At 37.3% G+C, this 25,325-nt stretch overlaps 1 protein-coding gene across 6 annotated transcripts in view; it reads right to left on the bottom strand.

Moving 5' to 3' along the window:
* FOCAD (focadhesin) overlaps positions 1-25,325 on the bottom strand; it is a 305,106-nt gene that overhangs the window by 150,999 nt on the left and 128,782 nt on the right. For all 6 annotated transcript variants that reach the window (XR_014140004.1, XM_081803024.1, XM_081803027.1 and 3 more), the window contains 4 exons: positions 7,745-7,849; positions 7,255-7,356; positions 6,603-6,733; positions 4,593-4,719 (listed from right to left, as the gene is read on the bottom strand). Coding sequence is in view for 5 of the 6 variants with exons in the window: in XM_081803024.1 (XP_081659150.1) it covers positions 4,593-4,719; positions 6,603-6,733; positions 7,255-7,356; positions 7,745-7,849 (465 nt within the window). In the remaining variant the exon portion in view is untranslated. The remainder of the gene's footprint in view (positions 1-4,592; positions 4,720-6,602; positions 6,734-7,254; positions 7,357-7,744; positions 7,850-25,325) is intronic.

Below are 25,325 nucleotides of genomic sequence, written 5' to 3'. Positions count from 1 at the left end.
CAGACTTGGAGAGAGTCTTGGATCTACTTTACTTCTCTTTCATTTATGAGTCATGTGATCTTGGAAAGTTACTTAAATTGCCAGAGCCACTGTTTCTTCAGTATAAAATGAATCCCCATTATCACAAAATGTCCAAATTCATATTAGGTACCCCAGAAATATTAGCTGTAACTTGTAAAAAGTAGTTCAGCCATTAAAAAGAAAAAAAAAAAAGTGTGAAGTCCTAAATCAATATACCAATAGTGTTAAAGAAAGAGTAAGTTTCTTTTCCAGTTCCAAAATGGAAACTACATAATTGTCTTTACGGTTAACGAAGATTCCTAGAAGTTCCCCTTATGTGCTTTGTTTAGTAAAGCAGCGTAGAAGAAACCCACGTTGGAAACACAATCTTCACCTTCATAGAGTTGGCCTTGACATGGAATCCATCCTTTCAATCTCTCATTGGAGACCATGATAAATGATTAAGGAGGAGGAATTGCAGGCTTAATCTGACCTTCCAGGAAAATTAATTTCATAATTGTGATTCTAAAACTGAGGAGTCCAGTGTCGACCTTAAGAAAAAGAGCTCTACTTACTATACAAAAGGCAAGGATGGGAAGGCCCAGCGAAATCCAATTGGGAATGGTTTTCCAAATGAGGCATTTTCTAAAAGATAGGGTTATTCAATTTTACTCTTTTCCTTATTGGTTATTAAAGTTTCATTGTTTTCAGCTTTCTGTATTCTTAATTATATTTGACAGTCAAGGATCTAAAAAGCAGTGGATAGACAAATTACTACCAAATGCTACTGGGAAATAGATTTATAACTATGCTGAATATTTTCATTCTTGAAACTCTTGGCAACCATCAATTGCTTCACACATGATATCAATTAGAAGACAATAAACGGCCTCAAAGAATGCATGCTGGCAAAAAAAAAAAAAAAAGATTAGCCCAAAATTAGTAAATGTGTCCTGGCAAGAGCCACCAAATTGAGTGTATTTTGCAACTTCAACACACATCACAGGACATAATGGCAGCAGCTTCACAAATAATGAACACATACAAAAAAAGCTTGGAATGGCTTAAACAAAACACAAAGATCAATTACCACCGTCAAGGTTCATCAAGGGGAAATAGATTATTTCTTAAATGAACATAAAGCTATTTATTACAAATCATCTTTAAAAAAGAGTATTTCGATTGCCAAAATCAACTGTGATGCAGTCAGTTTCAACAAATTCCACAACTCAGAAAAAAAAAAATTATTCCACAACTCAGGACACTTGTACTATCTATAAGGAAAAGACGGTAAATAACTATGTACCTCTGGTAAGGGTCAATAAAATAGTGAGTTTATCCTCTAAGACAAGAAAGGTGAAAAATAAGGGATAAGAAAATAAGCATTCTCTATAAAAAATGAAGTTAAGTGATTGCCAGTATTGCTTTATGATTTATTAGTACTGATCTTAATACAAAAAGGATTTGAAAAGGATACATCTATTTGTTCAAAAGACAAGGTGGATTTATTTCATTTGCAATCTGTCAGCTGAAGTTCTTTAAAAAGTGAATTTTTTAAAGGTTTTATTTATTTATTTACTTATTTATTTGAGAGAGAGATAGAGTGTGCACACAAGCGGGGCAGGGGAGGAGCAGAGGGAGAGGGTCAAGCAAACTCCATGCTGAGCGCAGAGCCCAACACAGGACTTGATCTCACAACCCTGAGATCATGACCTGAGCCGAAACCAAGAGTCAGACGCTCAACCGACTGAGCCACCCAGGCGCCCCTTAAAAGTGAAATTTTGATAAAAACACCATATGGGATTTGGATTTCATAACACAAAAGGAAACACAACGGGGAGGAAGGAAACACAATGGAAAAGAGAAATGCCTTTAACCAAGCAGAAGAAGGAGTATTAAGGTATGAAAATAAGACACAGGCCTCATTGAATAAAATACCTAGACATGATGTCTCAATTCCTCTACAAGAGAATGGAATGCAAGAAGCAAAGTGGCTGCTGTGGGTGGAACATTTGTGTCCCCTCCAAAATTCGTATATTGAAATCGTAATTCTCAAGGGGGTAGTTTTTAGGAGCTGGGATCTTTGGGGGATGACCTGGTTATGAGGGCAGAGCCTTCATGACTGGGACTGGTGACCACATAAAGAGTCTCCAGAGAGCTCTCCTGCCCCTGCAGCTATGTGAGGTTAAAGCTGTCTATAAAGATGGCCATCTAGGAACCAAGATGGAGGCCCTCAGCAGACACTGAATATACCAGCACCTTGAGCTCAAACTTACCAACCTCCAGACCATGAGAAATAAATGTTTGTTAATGAGCTACCCAGTTTACGTTATGTTGTAATACAGCAGCCTGAATGGATTTCGATCCTATTTAGTAAAATCCTCTGGGTAGTAGTTTGGATTAGGGGAATAGACTTCAACGATCCTAAATTGTCTCCTTTAAGTATTGAAAGAAGTAACAAAAGCTTCCGCATTGGAAAGATAGGGTACCATCTGTAGGAAGAAACGAAGTCACTGTCCTGTATTATGTGAGCTTTCAGGAAAAGACTAAAAACAAAAAACTACTTAGAACCTCCTTAATGGCACTCACTATATCCAACTGTGTAACCAATTTTTCAGGAGCAAACTCAACATTTAAAGAGCACCTATGTGGGCAGACATTATGCTAGGTTTCTTTTATTTTTTGAGTAATCTTTTATCTTCATTTAAAGAACTAGAAGCTCAGAGGTTAAGTAAACTAACCAAAGGACAGGAAGCCAGTAACTGGTATATACCAGGCAATCCCACCATTGCCCCAAAACAAAGACGCCTCCTGCCACATCCGGTACATTTTTCGTATCTCCAGTACTAACTACAGTTAATGATATCCTAGAGAAAATGGAATGAGAAAAATCAGCACCACACGCTGAGCATTTCTTAAGAGTTAATAAGGATCTACAAACAACAGAGCCATGTAGTAACAGCAGAGGATGAGTGGAAAACACAATGGAATTATAGACACAGTAAGACAAAATTACCATTTGTTAGAGGGAAAAAGTTAATTTTGGAAAGGACTTGATTCCTGTTTGGAAAAAATAATGAAAAGGAAATACTCCAAAATGGTAACACTGATCACCATTTGGAGGTGAAAGTATAGAATTCTCTCTTCTCTCAAAGCTTCTATTAATAACTCATTTCAGGGGCGCCTGGGTGGCTCAGTCGGTTAAGCGGCTGCCTTCGGCTCAGGTCATGATCCCAGGGTCCCGGGATCGAGTCCCGCATCAGGCTCCCTGCTCTGCGGGGAGCCTGCTTCTCCCTCTCCCTCTGCCTGCTTCTCTGCCTACTTGTGTTCTCTCTCTCTCTCTCTGTCAAATAAATAAATAAAATCTTTAAAAAAAATTAAAAAAAAACTCATTTCAAATAAATAAATAAATAAAATCTTTAAAAATAAATAAAAATAAAAACTCATTTCAAAATGAGGTTTAGAATTATTTACCATGAAAGCAAGATCATTATTAAAGCGACACTTCCCAATTCCAGATGACTAATTGAAGCAATAAAAACCAAAAGTCCTTGGTTTTGAGTAGTTGACCCCTGCTGTAACAGCGCTCTGCTTTGAAATCCAAACAGCTTTGTCCATCACTGGGCCCATGGTCACAAGCTGTCCTCAGCATACATTGGTTCCTAAACAGTGATGATGCTCATTCTCTGCTAAAATAAGTGTCTACCCAAAAGAACAGTAGTTTAGTCTCCTACCAAGATCCTGAGTAAACCTCCCTCGAAGGTCTATTTTCCTCATCTATAAAATGGTGTTATAATCCTCATATTGCAGAATTAATGAGGAGCATAAATGGAAAGTACTTAGCACAAGAACATATAAATACAAGTAGAGTCCCACTGCCAATGATGTATTATTATATCATTATATTCCTTATCATATCAACCGTAATTGCCAACGCTAAGAGATTTCCACTTAGTCTCCTTCACTAAAAGACTCCAATTGTCTAAGTATGTCTCACTGTGTCAAAAACTTTGGTTAGGTTGATCAGTGATCTTTGACATAACTATCCCATTTCTCCAAGATGGTTAAGATTCTCTCTGCTGTGTTGTCACGTGGGGAGCAGCTTCAAGTTCAGAAAATGTTTAGAGGTGCAAGTCTAACATCAATCCATCCTACCCAAACTGATCACTAAGAGCCAACAATAATTTTTGCTGGTTATTAAACTGCCACAGGTGTATGCCAATCTCTTCTCTTCCTCTGCTTCTACAGTGTGCTAATCACAAACCTAATGAGCAGATTTATTCAAGAGATCTCCTAGGAGCATAACTTTCCCATCTCTGTTAACAAAAAAAAATAAAAATAAAAATAAGAAAAAGGGAAAACATAGAGTGGTTGTCTTTAGCCTCTAGACAATGTCCGCAGGACCAGATGTTTCTAGACTCCCCTCTAGAAAGAATGTGGCAAGTAGGTCTTGCTTTGCTTCCCAAATAAAAACCTCTGGGAATGAATACTCAAACACTCAATTAAATGAATCTAAACTTACATCCTTGTAACTACTATGGCTTGGACAATATTTTCTTCAAAATGATCCAAAACAATGTTAAAAAGCCTACCTCCGCTTGGCAGAGCGCGTGAAGACCTTGGAGGACCAAGGCTGCCGGAGTGGCTTGATCAGGTTTGGTGCATTCATTCAACACCTGGGAAGCGGCTGCCAACATATCCGCTCCATGCTGGTAGGGCCTACAAGAAACGATAGTTTAGAAACAAGATTAAAGCCAAAGAGCACACTCCCCCTCCCAGGACTTCTGCCTGAACAAACAGCATTAGTGCTTTTCTTTACCCTTATGTCCATTAAATGTTGACCCTCAAATACTAACATATGTTTTCTGCCAAGATTTGCCTCATCGTCGTTCCTGCTGTAACATAAGGCTCATTGTTGATAAAGAAATATTATCCAAGCAAGAGGGCACTTGCTAACAAATTTTGTTCTCCCTAAACTGTAAATCCTATGGCCTGAATTGACAAAAATTCAAGTCTATAATAATGGTGAGAAGAACTGACTTACCTCATTGAGATTATCAGTAAAGATAGAGCTATTCCTGCCTGCCGGGTGCTCTGGTATCAGCCACTGACTACAAAGGCAGGGACTGGAGATGAGAAGATAATTTATTACAGCAGTGATACGCAGGTGGTTACACCTATCACAATAATGATGCCGATGATGATGATAAAAGTAATGACATGAATTATAACTGACTAAACACCCATCTCACGTCAGGCACTACACTGGATTCACTCACTCCTCCTCCTCCCCTTCCTCCCCTCTCTATTCCACATGCAGTGTGCTATCCCCAGAATGATATTAACTTCTCAAAGAAATGCTCAGGTCCATCCTTGGCTTTCCTTGTCACCGCTGAGTGATATAATGGTTTTCTCGAACAAACTACCAGCTGATGAAAATTGCCTGGTTGGATTCTACTGTTTCACTGTCAGACAAACAGTAATCATTTTCCAAAACTGGAAAATTTTGGCAGACCTTGAGGTGGAATACTGAATAAGTTATCAACAGACGCTGACCTGCTCTGATATTTAACCTCTCCTGAAGCTGAGCTTTAAGCGTGAAAATCAAAATGTTGGCTAATAGTCCTTCATCTCTAAAATGTTTTCCATTCCAGTAGCTCCAGAGAATCCACACTCCCAAGTCTTAGGTTTCATGTGTGTGACTTGTAGAGTGAGGTTATGCTGGTGTTGCCAAAGGCTGAAGCTTAGAAAAGAGGCAGAACTGCTGAGGTTTAGATACATCCTGATCCCAGACTTGAAACAAGAATCATCCACGTTACCCGCTTTAGGATTAATCCCTAAACTACAACAGCAGAGTCACCTCCCTAATACTTTCATGTCTTCCTCAACTCCAGGGCATACATGGGGATTCAAGATCAGGCCTTCCTTGTAATAATTCCTAGTAATAAATTCCAGGCAATGAATCACAAATGAGATCTTCCCTATTCAAACCCTTTATAACAATTAGACATAACATAGGGAAAATATAAGAAAAAACAGCTGACTACAGGGACAGCTGGGTGGCCTAGTCGGTTAAGCGTCTGCCTTCAGCTCAGGTCATGATCTCAGGGCCCTGGGATCGAGCCCCACATTGGGCTCCCAGCTCAGCAGGGAGCCTGCTTCTCCCTCTACCTGTGCTCTCTCTCACTCTGACAAAAAAAAATAAATAAAATCTTAAAAAACAAAAAACAAAAAACAGTTGACTATAGCCCACTGCTTAGGTTTCAGAGATTTGTATACAAAAAAAAAAAAAAAAGAAAGAAAGAAAAGAAAACATAGCATCACATTTTTTATTATAATAATAAATTATTATCCAGAAGAGGATACAAATGTCCTATAAACTAGATACAAGGCTAGATCTGAAATATAAAGGACATGCCTACTTCTCAAAGTTATTATCCAATCATACTAAGTTCTACTATCAGAAAACTGGAACTGAAAATTAATTTATTCTTACTCAAATATCCTCTGCCTATCATTCCTAGTCTCTTGCTTGCAACAAAAAAATTAAAAGCAAAAGAATGCGTCATGATATCCATTCCCAAGGATTAAGCGCATCTTACCTTTGCTTACATATGTCTCTGATTGATGCTGCTTTGGCGATGAGTTTTTCCCACTGGACTTCCCTGCCCACAGACAGAGAAGGTACATCGGACGTGGCCATGAGACGCTGCAGTTCAGGGTAGACACGATCCTAAGAAGGCAATTTCATAAAAAAGGTAATTTCCCAACTTGAGTTGAATAATCATTTTACATAGCATTTTTACCTCCAAATCCCACATTTGCATTGCTAATTATAATGCATTTCTTCTAATCAGCAGAGAAGAATGCTTTTGTGATTGCTAGGGATTTTCTTATAGACCCATTTCTGTTCATTTCATAAGACAAGAAAAAGGTGGCTGAATCTCACCCTAATTACAAAGGCTCTAATCACATGTAATCATATTTCTATTACTTTTTCCATGCAGATGGAAATATAAATTTCAGAATTAACAAGATAAGTTTTTTTTTTCTATTCTCAATTTCTCTTTGAGAGTCAATCACAACCGACTGCATTACAGATCAAAAGCATCACGCCAAACCAAAATTTCTGAATGCAATCACTGATGCCACGCCTTAACACGACTGTATCAGAGCATTGTCACACACCTGACAAAACTAATCTGCTCTGGTGAAAGGAACATGTTTAATACACAAGTTTATCTCTAAGCTTACCTGCTTTTCCCACAACGATGTCAACAAGCGCAGAGTGACAGCTCTTAGTTGTGGAGTGGTTCCAAGAAGCTGGATCACTCGCAGAATCTGGCCTATACACACCTAGAAAATATTGAAGAAATTTTGGCTTCACAAATATAAATGTAGGTAATCCCAAGGTGACCAAAAGAATGTGAAAATCCCTTATTATAGAATAAAGACTGAAATGGAAGCTAACGACAATATGACCCACCTTCTCAGAGGTGGCGGATAGTTTGGGGGAGGGGCTAGCTAGCGAACCTGGGGGTGTAAGACCTAATCTCAGACAACAGCCAATGGGAAAATTTGGCTATTAAATGATTTCAAAGAATTAATTCTTAAATACCATAATAAATACTTCTGGCCCAACAAGGGAAGTAGCAGTCATAGCAAAATTAAGGGCTCAAAATTCAATGTATTATGCATGCCTCACTCTCTTTTTGTCCCCAAGCAAACTGGTTAATATACAAACCTTGTGAACACCAAGTGTAGGTAAAGTATACAAGATGTCATTATATAACACAGGTTCCAGTGGTCTTCCCAATTTGAACATTAAAACTGGAATCAGATTTGGTACCTAAAATGAATGTAAAGAATGTATTTATTATGCCTCCTAAAGGAAATTGATCTCTAATGTGATCATTATTTTGTTTTTCTTCAAAAGAATAACAGGAATATATATATAACTTTGAAGACATAAAAAAATGTTAGCTAGCTATTTGTTGTCAGTGGTAATTTCATAGTACCACTAATATTCTATCTCTTTTATAATGACCTGCCAAATACCAATCAAAAATGTTTTTCTTAAATATATCCTGCCCCAAAGAAGTTTACAGTTCTAATGATAAGCTAAAACGTAGAATATATAAACAACAAAGTAACTGTAGAGTGAAATGTGTTATTCCAATATGAAATACATAAAATTAGTCATACTGTAAGGGGGTGGTTAATGGACAAAAATTTCTCTGCAGGTGTTCATTTCAATCCCTATGCATAACCCAATAAAAAGAGAAGCACAATTCATTTGTGGATCAAAAAACGTAATACTGTTAAGATAGTAATATTTTCCAAATAGATGTACAGATTCAACACAATTCCATCAAAATCCTAGTTGGCTTATTTGCCAAAATTGAAAAACTGATTCTAAAACTCATGTGGAAAGCGAGGAATCCCAAATTGCCAAAACGATCTTGAAAAAGAAAAAAGTTGGGGCGCCTGGGTGGCTCAGTCGTTGAGCGGCTGCCTTCGGCTCAGGTCATGGTCCCGGGGTCCTGGGATCGAGCCCCGCATCGGGCTCCCTGCTCCTCGGGAAGCCTGCTTCTCCCTCTCCCACTCCCCCTGCTTGTGTTCCCTCTCTCGCTGTGTCTCTCTCTGTCAAACAAATAAAAATCTTTAAAAAAAAAAAAAAAAGAAAGAAAAGTTTGAGACTCAAACTTCTCCGTTTCAAAACTTACTTCAAAGCTACAGTAATCCAACAAGGGTGGCACTGGCATAACAACAAAACATATAGATCAATGAAACAGAACTCAAAAGAGTCTAGGAATAAATCCTTACATTCATGTTCTATTGATTTTTGATAAATATGCCAGGAAAATACAATGGAGGAAGAAGAGCCTTTTTGAAAAATGGTGGATTTCAACAATTAGATATCCACATACAAAAGAATGAATTTGGGTCCGTTTCTCACACAACATATAAAAATTAACTCAAAATAAATTTTTAGACCTAAATGTCAGGGCTAACACTATCAAACTCTTAAAGAAAATATAATAGTAAATCTCTGTGACCTTAGACTAGGCAAAGCCTTCTTAGATATGACACCAAAAGCAAGTACAACTAAAGAAAAAGAATAGATTTCATCAAATTAAAAGTATTTGTCCTTCAAAGGACACTAGAAAGAAAATGAAAGACAACCCACGGAATGCGGGAAAATTTTTTACAAATCATCTATCTAATAGGGGATTTGTATCCAGAATATATAAAGAATTCTTATAATTCAATAATGAAAGGACAAATAACCCAATTCTAAAAGAGCAAAGGATCCAAAGAAGATAAAGAAATGTTAATAAAGACCGGGATATTCAACCATCAACAGCCATGACGTAATTGCAAATCAAAAGCAGAATGACATACCACTTAACATCCAATAGGATCTATAATAAAAAAAAGAAAGAAAAAAAAAGATAGACAATAGCAAGTGTTGGCAGGATGTGGAGAATCTGAAACCATCATCCTCTCCTGGTAGGAATATAAAATGGTGCAGCCCCTTCAGAAAACAGTCTGGCAGTTTATCAAATGTTTAAACCAAATTACCATATGATCTAGCAATTCTACTTCTGAGTATCTACCCAAGAGAAATGAAAACATATCCACACAAAAAACTCCTACGTGAATGTTCAGAGCAACATAATTCACAATAGCCAAATAGCAGAAACAAACCAAGTGTCCATCAACTGATGAACTGATAAATAAAATGTAGTATAGCCATACCATGGAAATATTGTTCAGCCATAAAAAGGGAAAGGAACCTCGCAAACATCATGTCAAGTGAAAGAAGCCAGTAACAAAAGACCCCCCATATTATATGATTCCATTTACATGAAATGTCCAGAATAGGTAAATCTAAAGAGTAATTGCTTAAGTAATTGGAAAGTAATTGCTTAAGATTGGAAAGGTGTAGAGGACAATGGGGAGTGACTGCTAATGGATACAAGGCTTCTTGAGGGGATAATGAAAACGTTCTCAAATTATTTGTAATTACATTTGCACAGCTCTGTGAATATACTAAAAGTCACTGAATTGTACACTTTGGATGAATTATATAGCATATAGAGAGCATAGAGCATGTGAATTATATCTTCATAAAGCTATTTTTATAAAAATTCAATTCAAAATCTGTGAAGCTATGAGAAATTACTATGAGCCTATTGACAGCACAATGTAGCACCAAAAAAATTCTATTTTCCTCCCAGTACATTTCACACTTTTTTTATCTAGAATGTTAAATTTCCTCTATCTGCTGTAATCTTAGAAAGCCTGTTCCTTCTAAGCTTAGGAGAACATCTACTTTAATCTACTTTCAAGAAGGGAGAAAAATCCTTAATTTACTTTCAAGAAGGGAGAAAAATCCCCTACTAACCTACTAACCAAAAAGTAACAGTTAAGCATTAATTCATTAATGAGCCTGACCATGACATACCATGGCAGCATTTGGAGCTATGCATGTAATGGCTAGATTCACAACACTCAGCCAGAATTGATGTTTTTAACAAGTGCTGAGGCTCTATTAGAACACAAGTTCCATCACCCTACCTTGAGCAAATGAAGGGAGACAAATTTTTGAATTGGCTTCTTATTCCCCATTTTAATTAAAAACAAAAGGTTATCTTAGATTGCATTGCCCAAGTTTCAATTACCCCTTCTGGTAAGATTTCTGCTAAGACACTTTGACAGATTCTTAGTTCTGGGAAGGCAATCAGTACATTTACTGACATTTTATAAAATAGTGTATTTAGCTTCTAAGCAACTGTTTTAATTATATTGTCGGAAAAGAAATAAAGTACTCTATGTTGAAGAGTACAGTTTGGTTTTTTTTTTTTTTTACGAGCCTCAGACTTAAAGAAGTATGTATGGGTGTTTATTTTTTCCTGGTGAGTTCATAAATGAAAAAACGTAAGTGGGAAAATTTTACTGTAAATAATCTTAAACTTAATACAGTTCAAAGGCTATTATACCCCAGATTAAATCATCAAAAGTCAATGGGAAAAACAAACTAGGTGTTATTTCATTAGGAAAACACAGATACAAATATATACATATGGAAAATATTTTTTGCATAAAGTATGGACTGTTGTTTTCCTAATGAAATGACATACGTGAATTGACTGATTTACTTGAGAGGTAATTATGAGCTCTTGATTCCTCTGCTCTAAGATTTTATTTATTTATTTGAAAGACTGAGAGAGAGAGAGCAATCATGAGCAGGGGGGATGGGTAGAGGCAGAAGCAGACTCGCCTCTGAGCAGGGAGCCCAATGTGGGACTCGATCCCAGGACCCTATGATCATGACCTGAGCCGAAGGCAGACGCTTAACTGACTGAGCCACTCAAATACCCAATTACTCTGCTCTTGAGCATTCCACTGTGAAGCACAAAAAAAGAATGAATTCTCCGACTTTAAATTTAAAATAAGCTAGAAAGCATGATCTTTTGGTTTCAGAAAATTCTATGCTTTTGCTTCCCTCCTTCAGAATTCAAGTCAATGATAAACAACTGATTTAGAATGATGGGAGCGGTGCCTGGGTGGTTCAGTTGGCTAAGCAACCAAATCCAGATTTTGGCTTAGGCAATGATCTCAGGGCTGTGAGATCAAGCCCTGCATCGGGCTCCCTGGTGGGCATGGAGCCTGCTTAAGATTCTCTCTCTCTCCCTCTTCCTCTGCCCCAACCCTCTCTTCCTCTTAAAAAAAAAAAAAAGGTTTAGTTTAGAATGATGGGATTATTAAGGAGCCCCCATAAGACTATTAGCAGATTCCTCAGCAGAAATTTTATAGGTCAGAAGGGGGAATGCTAGATAACATAATCAAAGTGCTGAAAGAAAATTTAAAAAAAGAGAGAGACAACCAGGAATACTATATCCAGCAAAACTTTCCTTCAAAATGAAAGAGAAATACTTTCTCAAATAAACAAAAGCTGAAGGAGTTCACCCATCAGACCTGCCTTTCAAGAAATGTGAAGGGAAATCCTTCAGGTTGAAATTAAAGGATATTAGCAACACAAAAGCATATCAAAGTATAAATCTCAGTGAGAAAGGTATAATACAGAGAAGAACACAGAATACTGTACTACTGTAATGACAGTACATAAATCACCTTAAATTCTGGTATGGGAGTTAGAAGGCAAATGTATAAATGAAGATAACTATAAAAATATGTTAATGGTACAAAATATAAAAAGAATGTGATTTGTGACAACAATAACAAAGTGCGGGGAGAATAAAAAAGAGCTTCTGTATGCAACAGAAGTTAAGCTGTTAACAACTTATAATACACTGTTATAGCTATAAGATGTTTTCTGTAAGCCCCATGGTAACCACAAACAAAATACTTATAGAAGACACACAAAAGATAAGGAGTAAGGAATCAAAGCATGTCACCACAAAAAAAAAAGAAGAAGAAGAATCAATGAAACACAAAGTAAGATAGCAACAGAGGAAATGAGGGACAAAAAGCTGTAAGACCAGGGTGCTTGGGTGGCTGTCAGTTAAGTGTCCAACTCTTGGTTTCAGCTCAGGTCATGATCTCAGAATCCTGAGATCAAGCCGGGCATCAGGCTCCCTGCTCAGCAGGGAGTCTGCTTAAAGATTCTCTCCTCTGCCTCTCCCCCCACTTGCTCTCTCTCTCTCTCAAAAATAAATGAATACATCTTTTAAAAAAAAAAAAAAGCTGTAAGAACTGACAGAAAATAATGAACAAAATGGCAATATTAAAGCCCTCTCTGTTTGTGATTATTTTAAATGTAAATGGGATAAACTCCCACATCAAAATATAGAGTGACTGACAGGATAAAAACCAAGATACAAATATTTGCTGACTACAAAAGATTTACTTCACATTTAAGGACACACATTGGCTAAAAATAAATGGATGAAAAAAGTTATTCCAAGCAAATGGTAACCAAAAGATAGCAAGGACAGCCATATACTTATATCATACAACAAAGAGTTTAAGTCAACAACTGTCATGAGAAACAAAGACGTTATGATAAAATGGGTCAATTCACTGAGAAGATAGACAATTATAAATATATAAGCATCCAACATCAGAGCAATATATGTAAGCCCAAATATACAAAGCAAACATTTATAGAACAAAGCGGGGGTGGGAAGATAACAACCTAAATAAGAGATTTCATCACTCCGCTTTCAATAACTGATAGAACATCCAGGCAAAAGATCAATAAGGGAAGAGAGGACATGTATACTGTACACCAAATGTACCTAACAGACATACACAAAACATTCCATCCAACAGCAGCAAAATACAAATTCTTTTCAAGCATGCGTGGAATATTCTCCAGAATAGATCACATGTTAGGTCACAAAATAACCCTTAACAAATTTAAGATTGCGGGGCGCCTGGGTGGCTCAGTCGGTTAAGTATCTGCCTTCGGCTCAGGTCATGATCCCAGGGTCCTGGGATCGAGCCCCACATCAGGTTACCTGTTCAGCGGGTATCCTGCTTCTACCTCTCCCTCTGCCGTGACCCCCTGCTTGTGCTCTGTCTCAATACCAAGTATCTTTTCTTACCAAAATGAAATGAAACTAGGAGTCAATAAAAGTAAGAAAACAGAAAAATTCACAAATACATGGAAACTAAACAACACGCTCTTGAACAACCAATGAGTGAAAGAAGAAATGTAAAAGGAAATTAGAAAATATTTTGAGACAAACAACAATGAAAACACAAGATACCAAAACTTACGGGATGCAGCAAAAGCAGCACTAGGAGGGAAATGTGTAGCAGTAAATATCTACATTAAAAAAGAAAGGAGATCGCAAATAAACTAACTTTGTACCTCAAGGAACTAGAAAAAGAATAACCCAAACCAAAGGTAGCAGAAGGAAGGAAATAATAAAGACAAAAGCAAAAATAAATGAAATAAAAAATAGGAAAAAAACGAAATCAAGAGTTGGAATTTTAAAGATCAGTAAAATTGACAACCCTTTATCTAGAGTAAGAAAAAAAGAGGGAAGATTCAAATAAAATCAGAAATGAAAGAGGAGACATTACAACCTGAGCCACAGAAATAAAAAGGATGTAAGAGACAACTATATACAATTATACTACAACTGAATAACCTAGAAGAAATGGATAAATTCCTAGAAACATACAACATACCAAGACTGAATCATGAATTGAAAATCTGAACAGACTGGTAACAAGGAACGAGACTAAATCAGTATCCAAAAACCTCCCAATGTAGAAAGGCTCAAGAGCAGATGGCTTCACGGGTGATTTCTACCAAACATTTAAAGATGAATTAACACCAATGTTGCTTAAACTCTTGCCAAAAAATTGAAGAGGTGGGACTACTTCCAAAACCATTTTATGAGACCATATCATTACTCTCATACCAAACCAAAGACACGACAAGAAAAGAAAATTACAGGCCAGTATCCCTTATGAACATGGATACAAAAATCCTCAAACTACTAGCAAACAGAAGTCCTTTAAAAGGATCACATACTGTGACCAAGCGGGATTTATCCCTGAGATGCAGGAATGGTTCAACATACAAAAATCAATCATGTCATAAACTACATTAACAGGATGAAGGATTAAAGTCATGATCATCTCAATATACATAGAAAAAAATATATTTAAAGATTTTATTTGACAGAGAGAGACACAGCAAGAAAGGGAACACAAGCAGGGGGAGTGGGAGAGGGAGAAGCAGGCTTCCCGCGTAGCAGGGAGCCCGATGCGGGGCTCAATTCCAGGACCCCGGGATCATGACCTGAGCCAAAGGCAGACGCTTAATGACTGAGCCACCCAAGTGCCCCTAGAAAAAACATTTGACAAAACTCTTTCATGATAGAAACAATTACTAAACTAGGGATGGAAGGAAATTACCTCAACATAATAAAGGCTCTATATGAAAAAGCCCACTGCTAACAGCATACTGAATGGTAAAAACCTGAAAACTTTTCCTCTAAGATCAGGAACAAAACAAGAGTGCCCACTCTTGCTAACAGAGGTAGAGAGGAAGGAAAAAAGGAAAGAAGGAGAGAAAGAAAGATCATCCAAATCAGAAAGTTCATGATGCCATGATATTACATGCAGAAAACCCTAAGGATTCCACCCCAAAAAATTAGTTAAAACTAATAAATGAGGGGGGGGGAACCTAACAAGTGAATTTAGAAAAGTTGCAGGATTCAAAATGAACATTAAAAAATCAGTTGTGTTTTCATAAACTAATAATGAACAATCTAAGAAGGAAATTAAGAAAACAGCCCCATTTGCAATAGCATCAAAAACAATAATACTTGGGAATAAACTAGTGAAGTGAAAGACGTGTATACTGAAAACTACAAAGGACTGCTTAAGTTAAAGAAGATACAAATAAATAGAAAAATATTTTATATTTATAGATTGAAAAACTTGTTAAAATGTACATGACACCCAAAGCAATCAGTGCAATCCCTATCAAAATCCCGATGACATTTCTGCACAACAGAAAAAATAATCATAAAAATCACATGAAATCACAAAGCCAAAACAATCTTAAGAAACAAAACTGGGTACCTCACATTTCCTGACCTCAAAACATATTACAAAGCTACAGTAATCAAAACAGGGTAACCTTAGCACAAGGGCAAAGAGACTAATGGAATAGAATAGAGAGCCTAGAAATAAATCCATCTATATATGGTCAATTAATTTATTACAAAGGAGACAAGAAAATACAATGGAGAAAGGATGGTCTCTAGAACAAATGATGCTAGGACAACTGGATATCTGCATGAAAAAGAAGGACAATGGACCCTTTCTTACACCATACACAAAAATCAACTCAAAATGAATAAAAGACTTAAACACAAGACCTAAAACTAGGGGCACCTGGGTGGCTCAGTTGTTAAGCGTCTGCCTTCGGCTCAGGTCATGATCCCAGGGTCCTGGGATCGAGCCCCGCATCGGGCTCCCTGCTCCGTGGGAAGCCTGCATCTCCCTCTCCCACTCCCCCTGTTCACGTTCCATCTCTCGCTGTGTCTCCCTCTGTCAAATAAATAAATAAAATCTTAAAAAAAAAAAAGAAAGACCTAAAACTAAAACTATAAAACTCCAGAAGAAAACATAGGGGGAAAACTTTATAACACTGGTCTTGGCAATGATTTCTTGGATATGACACCAAAAACACAGGCAACAAAAGCAAAAACAGACAAGTGGGGCTACGTCAACCTGAAAAGCTTCTACGCAACAATCAATCAACAGAGTTTAAAAAAAAAAAAAAAAGGCAACCTACAGAATGGCAGGAAATACTTATAAACCACGTATCTGATTAGGGGTTAATATCCAAACTGTGTCAGGAACTTTTATAACTCAACAACAACAAATAAACAAATAACCCAATTAAAAAGTGAACAAAGGAGCTGAACATTTTCCAAAGCAGACGTACCAACGGCCACAGTTACATGAAAAGATGCTCGGCAATACTCATCACCAGGGAAATGCAAATCAAAGCCACCATGAGCTACCACCCCACACCTATTAGGATGGGCATTATCAATAATAATAGAAATTCACATGTGTTGGTGAGGATGTGGGAAAACTGGAGCCCTTGTGCACTGCTGGTGGAATGTAAAATGGTGCAGTTGCTATGAAAAATAGTATGGAGGTTCCTCAAAAAATTAAAAATAAAACCAACATATGTTCTGGCAATGCCATTTCCAGGAATTTCAGAACAAGTACTAGTCTCTGTATATATCGACAAAAGTCCATTAACTGTACAGCTGCTTTTAGGTACTTGTTCTAAAACAAAGATCTTTCTATTGAAGCACAAACAAACCTTTCTCTAATATTTTAAGAAATATAAAGAGACTAATTGTTTGACTTGTTTAATTTGGTACTGTTAGTTCTGTTTTGTTTTTAAGATTTTATTTATTTGAGAGAGAGACAGAGAAAGCACCAGTGGGGGAAGGGGCAGAGGAAGAGGGACAAGCAGACTCCCCGATGAGCACGGAGCTGGATGTGGGGCTCAATCCCAGGACCCTGAGATCATGGCCTGAGCCAAAGTCAGGCACCTAACCAACTGAGACACCCAGGTGCCCCTGGCACTGCTAGTTTTGATAATGAAACACACAGAGGGATTTTTAAATAGTATTTCAAAGAGGGGCACCTGGGTGGCTCAATTGGTTAAGCATCTGCCTTAGGCTCAGGTCATGATCTCAGGGTCCTGGGATCAAGCCCTGCGTTGGGCTCCCGGCTCAGCGGGGAATCTGCTTGAGGATTCTCTCTCCCTCTCCCTCTGACTTTCCCCCTGTTCGTGTTCTCTCAAATAAATAAATAAATAAATAAAATTTTTTTCCAAAGAATTGCAGTATTTCAAAAGAATTGAAATCAGGATCTAGAAGAGGTATTTGCACTCCCATGTTGACTACAGCATTATTCACAATAGCCAGGAGATGGAAACAAACTAAATAACTATCAACACATGAAAAGATAAAGATAATGTGGTCTATAATACAATAAAATATTTTTCAGCCTTAAAAGAAAGGAAATCCTGTCACATGATACAGCATGGATGAATTTTGAGGACATTATATGTGAAACAAACCGATTATAGATAGACAGATACTGCAGGACTCCACATTTATACAAGGTATCCAACGTAGGCAGTCTTAGAAGAAGAAAATAAAACAGTGATTGCCAGGGGGGCGGGGAGAGGGGGAAACAGGGAGCTGCTATTCGAGGGGTATAGAGATTCAGTCCTGCATGATGAAAATGTGTACACAACACTGTGCCATACACTCAACATTTTGCTAACAAGGTATATTTCATATGTTTTTCATATTGCAATTTTAAAAAAGAATCAAGGGGTTGGTTTCTTTAACAGTCAGAGGAGTCTTTGTTAAGTTCTTTTGGTTGAACAACTTTATTTATTTTGGGTGGGGGGAGGGGCGAAGGGAAGGGAGAGAGAGAGAGAATCTCAAGCTGACTCCACACCCAGTGTGGAGCCCGACACAGGGCTAGCTCTCACAACCCTGAGATCAGGACCTAAGCTGAAATCAAGAGTTGGACACTTAACCAACTGAGCCTCTTTGTAATATTATTTTAAGGGCGCCTGGGTGGCTCAGTTGCTTAAGCGTCTGCCTTCAGCTCAGGTCATGATCCTGGGGTCCTGGGATCGAGTCCCGCATCGGGCTCCCTGTTCAGCTGGGAGCCTGCTTCTCCCTCTGCCCCTCCCCACCACTCTCTCTCTCTCTGTGTCAAATAAATAAATAAAATCTTAAAAAAAAAAAAAGACATATATTTTTTTAAATCCCTGTACGTGTTTCATTATCAAAACTAACAGTGCCAGGGGCACCTGGGTGGCTCAGTTGGTTATGCTGGAAGTGAGGCCCAGACGGATCACAAAGTTAGTTGGTGGAGTCCACGTCTCAGCTCACTCCTCCATTCTACTTGCCAGAGTGAAAGCAATCAGATATTCCAGACTATCTATAACAGGATAAAGAGCTATCAAGTAAGACTTCTCCCTGTAATTAGACAAAACATACAGGGGAAAACAAGCTGGAGAGACATAAACCAGCATCTCCCGGGAGTCAATCATATAAAGAAGAGAATATAAAAATTTAACTCTGGATTCCATGAAAAACATCCGCGTTGGCAACACTGTATGAGGTTACACAGAAAGCAGCCTGGTCCCTCAGACAGTTCTGTAATGAAAATCATGAAGAGTGCTATCTGCTTCTAAATTATGAGAAATAAAAAGTGCTTTGCTATTCATCTTAATCATCAGATGGGAGAATATATAATTAATGTTTACAACTATCCCTCTTTTTTAAACGAATGAGATAGCTCATACTTTATTACTATATAAAAGATACAGTAATAGATTAATATCCATGGAAATAAAGATACTAGTGGAAAGAAATAATTTAAGACATGGTCATCTAGGCAAAAATCCAAAGTAATATCAGGTTTTCTTTAACTTTTCAGACTTAGGTTTTACAAAACTAGATCTGAGCCACACAGGTACATTCCTAGTTCATATTTTATTTATGTCCTTCGATGAGATAAATGCCGAACCATCTCTGCATAAGACTTTGTCCTGTGAAAAAATGGACGTAAATTCTGCGTAAACAAGTGTATTTTCCATTTATAAAACAGTGGGAAGAAAAGAGTATGCATGAAGTTAGAAATGAAAAAACTACATTTTTATACAACAAAGAATGAATGTACTTGAATGGTACATACAAATAGAAGCATAAATGCATTCTTTAATAATTTTAACAGTGAAAGAACCTTTACAAATTATTTATTCTACAAAAAAAGGGCATAATGTACTATTATGCCTTTGAACATTAGTTAATTCCACTCTCCCCACCTACTTGGCATAGCTACTTATGGTTTCGGCTTATTATTTAATACCTTGGAAAGCTGTCCATTGATGAAATGCTGAAAAGCTAATCATTTCTTTCACTGATAAGGAAACTGCAGGCATGCAGCAACATCAAAGAAATGTAAACAGTATAATGTTATTCTTCCGTGATTCAAATTACATTTATATCATAATTAATAAAGTGGTCTCAGGTCTTGAAATTTAACCTTTGAGAGTCAAACAAGGTCAAGGGAAGAAAGATGTCTAGAGTAACGAAGGCCCCTACTGGGCAATCTTCTATTTGCAATGCACTCTATAGCCTTATTCCAGTCCAGCATGAGCGTCTGATCTATACTGACTCCTCTAATTCTAGGACCTAACATCCACTAAACAGCTACTATGAACACTCCCCTAAACACTTTATGGAAAATCACGTTTATCACAGTGTTTCAAATGGTGAAAGTGAAGCTCGTGAAAGCCAAATAATTTGCGCAAGCAAACAGAACTGGCACATGCTGGAGTTAGGACTGGACCAAAGCAATTGACCTCCAAAGCCCATGTGTGTGCCACTCTGCCTTGCCAAAGGCAGGGGATGACATCTTCTCCTTTGTATCTCTGGTTCCCAGCATACTATAAATGCTTTCAGAATGCATAAACTACTCCTAATTTGTTTATCTGCTCTGATTCCATTCAGCAAGATGGATCTTGTAATAGTGTTACAGTTATTTGATTCTGTAAACAATTATTAAAAAATACCACTTACAAAGAAAAGTACTTAAGGATAGTAACTCTGACCAAATTAATGTAGAATTAGAAAATATACCTACTGGGTAAATGTTATCAGGATATCAAAATGTTATCAGGACATCCATCAGAATTTGAAGTAAGAAGTTCCAGTACATAGAAAATCAGGTCGATAATACAGAAGCTCCAAGTACGGAAAAACAGGAGAAATACCACTAGACTAGAATAAGATAAAGTCAAGTATCAAATCACTCGAGGAGTTTAAAATCCTAGAAGAAAAGAATGTGATCTTTCTCTACCTAAACTTGATTTCCAGGTTAGTCTCCTTAGCCATCTGAATCTTCATTATCTCTCAGAGTCAGAGACAATTTATATTTTTAGAAAATGGTATAAGAAAACTTAAATTATAAAGTAATGGTTAGCCACATAATTACCACGCAACCACCAGTGGGAAAAAGAAGTATAACCACCATTAATTTTTTCGATTGCTAATATTTTGACACTTGCTATAAATGTAAGTATAATGACTGAATTCCTGTAAGCATAAAACTTCCTTCCTGAGCAAAAAAAAAAAAAGTAGGTTTTACATTTCTATCTTGATGAGACCTAAATCTTTGGTGGACTGACTGGCAGAACCAAAGTTAAAAGCCAATGTCCTTTAAGTATAATGCGCGTATTTTTCCTTTCAATTAGGTGCAGTCAATTTCTACTACTGTATCTGTCCCTGGCAATGTGTTTCACATCAGGGTTGGGAGAAGGAGTCTGAATGCCCTCCAACAATGGGATATAATTAAATATAGCTCAGCTAGGTAAGCACTTACATAGTAAAAATAGAGTCAATGCTTTTGAATTTATTAAAATAGTAAACTGTGTCAAAGAACCCAAAGCTAGGTCAGGTCAGGTTATTGGGATATGAAAAACTATGCTGGACGGGCCATGTAACTGTGGAGCCAATCCATACTACATTTGAGAAAAAACTATTACATGGCCAACACGAGTTGGCTGAATATAAAGTATGACTCCAATCATCACTCTTCTTCAATGACAAAAAATTTCTTTGAAGATTAAGTGGTAAGTATCTTAATACTGTGAATTTTATATAAGGGCCTTAGTCTCAAATAAAAGACTGACCATGAAATAGGGTCTGCACGAATAATGGTAAACAAATGACCTTATTAGAATGCTATATTAGCCAAGAAGACTGACACCCAGGATGAAGTGAAATTAACGAAAGAGGCCAGTAACATAAAAAAGGATTGATTTAAATTTCTTGCAACTATGAATAAGAAGACTGATTCCTTGCTTGGAGTAGATGGTGTACCATTAAGGAATGAAAGAAAACAGATTTAGCAAACTCCTATCGCGCATGATCTCTGCATTAAGGAAAATCATTAGACTAGAAAGATAAAATGAATGTTAGTAAGAAGACACTGACGGTGACATTCATGACAGAAGCAGACAGTGCAAACCAATAGGGGAAAAAAAGGTTTAATCCATGAATGGTGATTAAAAAAAATGGTTAATGGGGAGGAGGGATCCTAACACATTACTATGCAGGAAAAAAATTCCAAATGGATCCAAAAATTAAAATCAGAGAGAAATAATTTTTTTTTTAAGATTTTATTTATTTGACAGAGAGAGACAGCGAGAGAGGGAACACAAGCAGGGGGAGTGGGTGAGGGAGAAGCAGGCTTCCCACCAACCAAGGAGCCCGATGCAGGGCTCGATCCCAGGCCCTGGGATCATGACCTGAGCCGAAGGCAGACGCTTAACAACTGAGCCACCCAGGTGCCCCGAGAAATAATCTTTTAAGAAACTAGAACAGTAAGTGAATATTTACATGCCCTCTAGAAAGGAAAGAGCTCCCTATGAGTTAAAACAATAAAAGATTACTAAGTAAAGATGGATACAATTTAAGAAGAATATTCAGAAAATAAAAAGAGCTGCTGAATTTGAATGCATGTTACTACAACAAAAACAATTCAGTAACAGTTGAAAGATAAAGATAAGGAAATCTCTCAAGTAGTAAAAAAGTAAAGAGAAGGAAATAGGGGAAGAAAAATAAGAAAATTATGAGATCGGTTTAACAATTCAGGATCCAAATAAGAGAATTTCAGAAAGAAAGTAAAAGGTCAGCAGAGGGAAAGAAATTAATGACAACATAATGAAAACATTCCCCAGAATTTAAGGACTTGAATTTCCAGATTTAAAAAAGCCACCAATAATCCAGCCCAACACATGAAAATGGAAAGAGCCCAAAGTCCACTGACTAAAGAATGAATAAAGAAGTGGTATATGGGGCGCCTGGGTGGCTCAGTCGTTAAGCATCTGCCTTCGGCTCAGGTCATGATCCCAGGGTCCTGGGATCGAGCCCCGCATCAAGCTCCCTGCTCCACAGGAAGCCTGCTTCTCCTTCTCCCACCTACCCTGCTTCTGTTCCCTCTCTCACTGTGTCTCTCTCCGTCAAATAAATAAATAAAATCTTTAAAAAAAAAAAAAAAGAAGTGGTACATACATACACAATGGAATATTATTTGGCCATAAAAAAAAAAAAATGAAATCTTACCATTTGCAATGATGACGTGGATGGAGCTATAGAGTATTACGCTACGTGAAATAAGTCAGTCAGAAAAAGACAAATACCATATGGCTTCACTTATATGTGGAATTTAGAAGCAAAAACAGATGAACATAGTGGGGCAGTGCCGAGGGGGAGAGGCAAACCAGGAAACAGACTCATAACTATAGAGAACAAACTTGAGGTTGCTAAAGGGGAAGGGCGCTGTGGGGGGTAGACAAATAGGTAATGGGGAGCACCAGTTGTTGTATGCAAGTGATGAACTATCAAATTCTACACCTGAAATTAATATTACACTATGTGTTAACTAACTGGAATTTAAATAAAAAGCTGGGAAAATATATATATATATTCACATCAAGGCACATCATCATGAAATTACAGAGTACCACGGACAAAGAGAAGATCCTAAGAGGAAAAATAAAAACAAATATTGGTTCACATAGGGGCATCTGGGTGGCTCAGTCAGTTAAGCGTCTGCCTTCAGCTCAGGTCATGATCCCAGGGTCCTGGGATCGAGCCCCACATCAGGCTCCCTGCTCAGCAGGGAGCCTGCTTCTCTCCCTCCCCCCCACTTGTGCTCTCTCTCTCTCTCTCAAATAAAATATTCAAAAATAAATAAATAAAATCTTTAAAATTAAAAAAAAATGGTTCACACAAACATATACTCAGGAATTCAGTAAGCAGAATAACTTTAAATTTCTCCACACCAATACTACAAGCTATGGAAGCAATGGAAGAAAACAAATAAGATTGGGGGAGGGGGAATGGTTTCTAGCTCAGAATTCCACATTTAGCCAAACTATCCTAATACCTGCCACACAGTAAAGTACTAATAGTCAGCTATTAAACACATACACACATATGCACATGCACGCCCACATACACACACATAGAATTATCAACCAGTTATTTGATATTCTAAATAAAGAATGCACAAATTCTTAAGATGCAGGTTCCTTTCCCACAAAATATGGGCAAAACACATAAATCTAAAACTCAGAGAATAAAACAAATCTAGCAGCAACAAGAACTTTAAATCTTACTATTAATTTTTAAAGCTAAAGATAATATTGCCACATACTGAAGTTTAAAATATTTTAAATTATAAAATGTATGTAAAGATACAGTGATTCTCATATAATTCTGAAGGGGTAAAATGTGACACCATGTTCCTAAGATGAAAAATTTCAAACTTCATTTAGAACGTTCAGCTCCAATCTGAGATTTGCTTCAAAATAACATTACAGAGTCGGGGACTGTGGAGTGGAATGTAAAGGAGATACAGACCCCTTGTGCACTAACTATTGAAGTTAAGGGATGTGTATGTCAAGTTTATTATACTACTTCTCTCCACTTCTGAATATGAAGCTTTTCATAATAAAAGGTTAAAAATCTCCTAATCTCATATTCTCTCTACATAAATGTATTTTTAAACAAATCAGAAATTCAATAAAATTCAGAAGATTTCCCCAGATACACATAAATACACATATGATAGCATGTATTATTTTTATGTCAGAGTCAATCAACTAAAAAAGTAAAAGAGAAACTTCCATATTAAAAACCACCAATACAGTGTACAAAACAGGTTCCAGGGGAAAAAAAAATACCATAAATAGGATTTTTTGTTACAACCACAAACAAAAAAGGTGAAGAGAAACAGAAAATCCTGTGTCCCTGCACCACAGAATAATTGAAGATAATAGATACCTATTTAAAGTGCTAACACATGAATGACAAACCAGATTTGTTTTATGTAATCCTGAGGCCCAAATCAAAAGGCATATTTGGGTTTAATAAGGAAAAGGAGTTTTTAAAAAAAAAAAATTTTTAAATAGAGTGGGCTGCCCCGAGAGGCACTAAATTTTCTTTAACTAAAGGTACTCAATAAGAGAATGATAACGCCCTACTTAGAAGAAGTTTAATGAATATATTCAAATATCAAAAGGGAGAATAGGGGCGCCTAGGTGGCTCAGTTGGTTAAGCGACTGCCTTCGGCTCAGGTCATGATCCTGGAGTCCGGGGATCGAGTCCCGCATCGGGCTCCCTGCTCGGCAGGGAGTCTGCTTCTCCCTCTGACCCTCCTCCCTCTCATGCTCTCTGTCTCTCATTCTCTCTGTCTCAAATAAATAAATAAAAAAATCTTTAAAAAAAAAAAAAAAAGGGAGAATAGCAGAGAAAATTGTAACGATTGAATGTGGACCTACCACTTAAAAAAATAAATCATAACCCAGATTAATCAAAATTTAAGTAAATATTTGTGCACAAAAGAGTTAATATAGCAGGCCTGAGACTGCCATCTTTAAAAGACTTGATTGCAAAGTTAGCCTCTGGGTGGGATCTTGGAAAGTGGATTTAGGCTGTGCCTAAACTATTTATACAAACACAGTAAACAAAACATGGTACCTACACAGCCCCCAATAAAAACCTTGAGCACAGAGTCTCTAATGAGATTCCCTAGTAGATAACACTTCATGCATGTTGTCACAATTCATTGCTGGAGGAACGAAGTGCATCCTGGGTGACTCCTCTGGGACAGGACTCTCAGAAGCTTACACCTATTTTCCCCTGGACTTTACCCAGTGAACCTTTTCCCTTGCTCATTTTGCTTTTTACCCATTTATGGTAATG

The sequence above is a fragment of the Leptonychotes weddellii genome, chromosome 14 (genome assembly GCF_054177405.1).
Source record: "Leptonychotes weddellii isolate Sample4059 chromosome 14, ASM5417740v2, whole genome shotgun sequence".
In the NCBI taxonomy this organism is placed as follows: Eukaryota; Metazoa; Chordata; class Mammalia; order Carnivora; family Phocidae; genus Leptonychotes; species Leptonychotes weddellii.
This window is presented reverse-complemented; position numbering and strand designations above follow the sequence as displayed.